The 4,754-nt window shown below is 28.2% G+C and overlaps 1 protein-coding gene across 2 annotated transcripts; it reads right to left on the reverse strand.

The window, feature by feature from the left end:
• Positions 1-1,114: 1,114 nt before the first annotated feature.
• Positions 1,115-4,748, reverse strand: LOC112458613 (cytochrome P450 4C1-like). 2 transcript variants are annotated; one of them, XM_025022348.1, is made up of 8 exons: positions 4,650-4,748; positions 4,102-4,204; positions 3,811-3,916; positions 3,517-3,623; positions 3,368-3,436; positions 2,568-2,736; positions 2,009-2,137; positions 1,115-1,936 (listed from the first exon to the last, which is right to left on the reverse strand). In XM_025022348.1, the coding sequence occupies exons 1-8, from the start codon at positions 4,733-4,735 to the stop codon at positions 1,740-1,742; spliced, it is 966 nt and encodes a 321-aa protein (XP_024878116.1). In that variant the 5' UTR covers positions 4,736-4,748; the 3' UTR covers positions 1,115-1,739. The 2 variants fall into 2 exon arrangements, with proteins under 2 accessions (XP_024878116.1, XP_024878115.1); XM_025022347.1 differs by having other exon boundaries at positions 2,009-2,188.
• Positions 4,749-4,754: the final 6 nt, after the last annotated feature.

Here is a 4,754-nt window from a genome sequence, read left to right on the forward strand (position 1 = left end):
AGAGATAAAAGTAATGCACAAATACATTTTATATGAAGGTCTAGCTGTACTAATTCGTCGTGATAAAAGTGTACAAGTTTTGAAATAGTATTGCGGATATCATTCTTATATCCAATTCAAAATTTTATTACTTTTTTTAAACTGAATTTGTTTCTTAAGATGATTTTTGAAAAATTATATATTTGCGCTGGTTATGACACATGTAGATTATATATAACACTTACATTAAATTAAGAAGTATAAGTCCACCACGTAAGGCAGTTGGCTCACGATCCATAGGTACGTCCCGAGTTCGAATCCCACCAAGGTAAGTGTGTTTTTCAAATACGAGAAAATATTTATAATTATAGACTGCATCTTAAGAAACAAATTTAGTTATAAAATAGTAATTGAATTTCGAAAAAAATAATTTTTTTTATGCCGGGTAAATATCAGAAATCAAAATATCGGTGAGTAATTCAATACTAAGCACCAGTAGTTCTGTGTAGTATTAATAACTACCTATAATATTTATCACTACCAGTATTTTCCCAGTATTTCCCAAATAAATATTGACAGTATTAAATCACTGAGATTTTAAGTATTTAGTCAGTAATACTTTTCTGTAAGAGCAAATCAGAGTGTTATAAGAAAATAGCAACGAGGATTAAAGAGAGAAAAAGGAGGCCAGGGAAATGGTCAGATGTGACAGAGGATTGCAATTTAAGGTGAGCATTTCATAATTTATTATTTATTATATATGGAAATAATTGTTCGTTTGCGCTGTAATGCGCTTTGCAATTTTATTGTACAATAAAATAGCGTGTATACCTAATAAAATATACTGCATGTAATACTTTATTTAATAAACATATTAAATTCTATTTGTGAAGATTTTCAAAATATTAAGTAAAGTATTTATGACATATGATCAATATTAATAAATATATACAAAATATTTCTCAATGTTTAAAATTTATAACAATTTAAGTTATACACGTGTATTAGAATTAGATCTTTTCTTATCAAAGATTATATAAATTGAGAGAGCAATATCATTAAGAAATTTATTTTTATTAAATATCTTGGAATTACGAGGAAAATGGTACTTGCATGCAAAAATTAGTCCTCTATATATTTATTTTAGATATTATTTTTATTTTCGCATAAGTTCAGTACAGATTTGTGTTATGGTTAGTATAACTTTGCATTGTGATGCGAATGAGAAGAAGTTAATTCTGTTAATCTGTGAAGAGATGGAGGAAGAAGCCTGGAAGTACACCTGACGCCAGTTGAACAACTTTGCAGTAAGCATTTACTATTTGTGTAAATTAATCATTTCTTCCTGTTTATTTGGATCGCTTTATTTCAACAATTTAAAAATAATCATTAGAGAAAACAAATTAATCTGATACTGTGAAAGTTTAGTTTTATAAAGATCTTTTTTAAAAAATTTACAAATATTTTAATAGATATTAAATCAAAATGTGACAAAAAGTTTTATTCATGTTAAAATTATCTTTTGAATTATTGATTATTCTAAGCGCTATTTTAATTTGAGTCTTATGGTTGTACATGTTACAAAGTCATCGCGCGGTTGACCACTATAGATACATATATTTTGTATATATAATATACATTCCATTTATAATTTAATTTTGTGACCAATATAATGACACGTGAGCAAACTGTTATTATTACGACGCTGACAATCATTTTGTAAGCAAATAAAACCTTTTCTTTGCCTTTTATGATTTTCATTAAATTGATATTTGTGTTTCAAAGCTTGCATTTGTTTTACAGACAGGGATAAATTTTACACGAAGTGGTTTAGCAGGGCGAAGTACCAAATCAACCTGCATCTGAAGATTCTTTAAATAATCAATGGGCTCCAAATAGAAATTGTGTATCAGAGAAGCTATCATCGCTTTCATTTCCAATATAGCAAATCGTTGACCTATAATTTGGTACATATCCTATGTTAATATCACTTGGTATTACATATTAGGATATAGAAAATACAGTTTACCAATGCAGTTACGTGGACCAGCACTGAATGGTAAATACGAATAAGGATGACGATGTCGGATCTTCTCAGGCAAGAATCTATCAGGATCAAATACTTCTGGATTTGACCAAAAATTGGGATCTCTGTGAACTGCGTAAATGTTAAAAAACAAGAGTGTTCCAGCAGGTACCAAATATGTCTCTAAAAAACATATTATACAATAATTAAGGTTTTGAAATAATAATTTAAGCTGTATTAAAATTTTAAAATTGAATATACATCTAATACAACATAGGAATAGTTGCTTATAATTTGCATGATAAAAAATATAATATAATTATATTATTTAAATTTTATTAACAATTACTTGCTTAACATTATTTTCTGAAAATATTATATTAGATGGAGCTTCGTACGTATTTAAAATTTTGAAACATTATAGAAATAAACTTATCAATAAAAATATACAAATTTTTACATGTTTGAAATATACAAGTATGTTGCCTTTTTAGCGTATTTGATGACATGTTGCGTAATATATTTAAAAATTTATACAAGAAAAAATTAGTTAGATGCATACGTAATTTTACGTCTTCCGCAGGAATTCGTGATATGAAAAACACGCTGGGATATAAGCGCAATGCTTCCTTTATACATCTCTCCAAATATGGTAGGTTTTGCAATAATTTCATAGTATACTTCTGTTCATTCTCTTGCAATGCTGTATTGACTTCGTTCCTGACACGATCCTGTATAATTATTGTTAATTAAACGGCGTCTCTTGTTATTGTGATATTTTGACGTAGAAACAAATATATTCTGGGAATATTTATTGTACAAATGTTTTGATTAATCTATGTTTGAAATATGTGCACATAAATTACACTTAAGATATAAAAATATATTTGAAATATGCGTGCGTACGCTTACGTGTGCGTATACGCATGAAATACGCGTGCGCGCGCATATTTTCTATATTTCTTAATGCGAAAAAAGCAAATTGTGTACATATACACACTTTTAAAAAACATTTAGAAGGTTAGATATTGATTCATATTTAATCTTCCGTCTGTATACATTCTTTTTGCCTCGACGGAGTAGGTTTGTCACGTTCGACGCTATTTTTCTCTACCTTAAAGTATTTTTAAAAATCTGAAAAAAATCATGAAACATTATTGTAGTTGACGATTTTATAATCATTTTGATAAACATCGTTTATTTAATATCTTCTGGTAGATTTGCAAGTTTTATAGATGAGCAGATATCATTTTGGCTCGGACGACATAGACTCACGTATACAGACGGAGGGTTAATAAATAACTTTTGTTAACAATTAATTTCTTTGCCTAAGAATGGCGGCTCATACTTTACGATGGATACCTGAATGTCGTTATGCTCAGCTAATAGTGCCAAAATGTAGCACAGACCCATCGCTGTAGTGTCATGACCCTATAATATAATCGTATACGCTAATGTATCATATACCGATAAATCAAATAATGAATAAAAATGGTTAAAAAGAAATGTACCGCAAACATAAAAAGATCAACTTCTTCTTGAATATCTGAATCAGTCATAAGACCATCGCGAGATGCTGCTATTAAAAGGTCCAACATTGCAAGCCGTTTTCTTCGCACTAAATCAAAATATGTTAACATGTCTGTATCAAATTAACAGCCAAATTCTTCTGTAACGTTTTTGTTACATAAACTCGACTACGTTAAGAATTTAAACAATATGTATAATATTCATGAGTTGTAAAATATAATTTATGATATTGAACCAACCAGATTTAAAGAATAACTACCGATTACATTACGTACTTCCTACCGGTTCTGCGTCATCTCTCTTTGCCGACGTGTCATTATCAAAGCTTTTTAAGTATTGCCCATTAGTACGATCATGATAAAGTTTTCTTTCAGCAATTATCTATGTAAATACAACAATAATGGATTTTTTTAATAAATACATTAGTAATGTGTTGTTGACATTTACAAATTTTAATTTTTCTACGTAATAATCATGTTGTAATTTTTTTGTATTGTAATAATTCTAAATAGATACAGTAACTGTCTGAATATACTATTTAACTATTAAGTAGCATTTTTGCGTACTCGTTTAGTAAATCCATGTAATATCTTCAGCATCTTTTTTTGCTCTTTACCTTTGGACGTCAACGAGAATATCCAATCGCTGCGCAGCCATTGTCTCATTACTCTAAATAATTAATAAATGTTAGGCATGTTACTTTAAGAACATGATAATACTTGGAAAACACGCATTTCTTTAATTTTTTTTATATACTCTTGCAATTAGTATTATTTCAGTAACTATATATATAAAAAGAATACATTTAAACACTAATAAAATTATACTACAGAGATATGCAAAATCTTATATAGTTAAAACAGTTATACCTTCTTTTAACGATTTATTCTTAAATTTATTTCTGTTTGTTTTTAAATAGACAATTTAACAGTGAATTTAATTGTAAAAATGTAATTTGTAAATTTCCAATTAACGAAAGTGATGTTTTACATTAAGTATTGTATTATTATACTTACGTCTTCATATAATTATACAATACGAATTTAAATTTTAATTAAGACAAAATATTGATATACAGTTATTTATTACATCTAAAAAACATAAATTATTATACCTATAAGCAAGAAATTCGCCCATCCGATGAACCGCTTCTCGATACTGCTGCTGGAAACCACCAAGGCCTCGTAGAGAAGTGCCCATGGCAGTTTCTACAAACGCA

Source organism: Temnothorax curvispinosus, unplaced genomic scaffold, assembly GCF_003070985.1.
Source record: "Temnothorax curvispinosus isolate PA1 unplaced genomic scaffold, ASM307098v1 QBEX01009020.1, whole genome shotgun sequence".
NCBI classification, from domain to species: Eukaryota; Metazoa; Arthropoda; class Insecta; order Hymenoptera; family Formicidae; genus Temnothorax; species Temnothorax curvispinosus.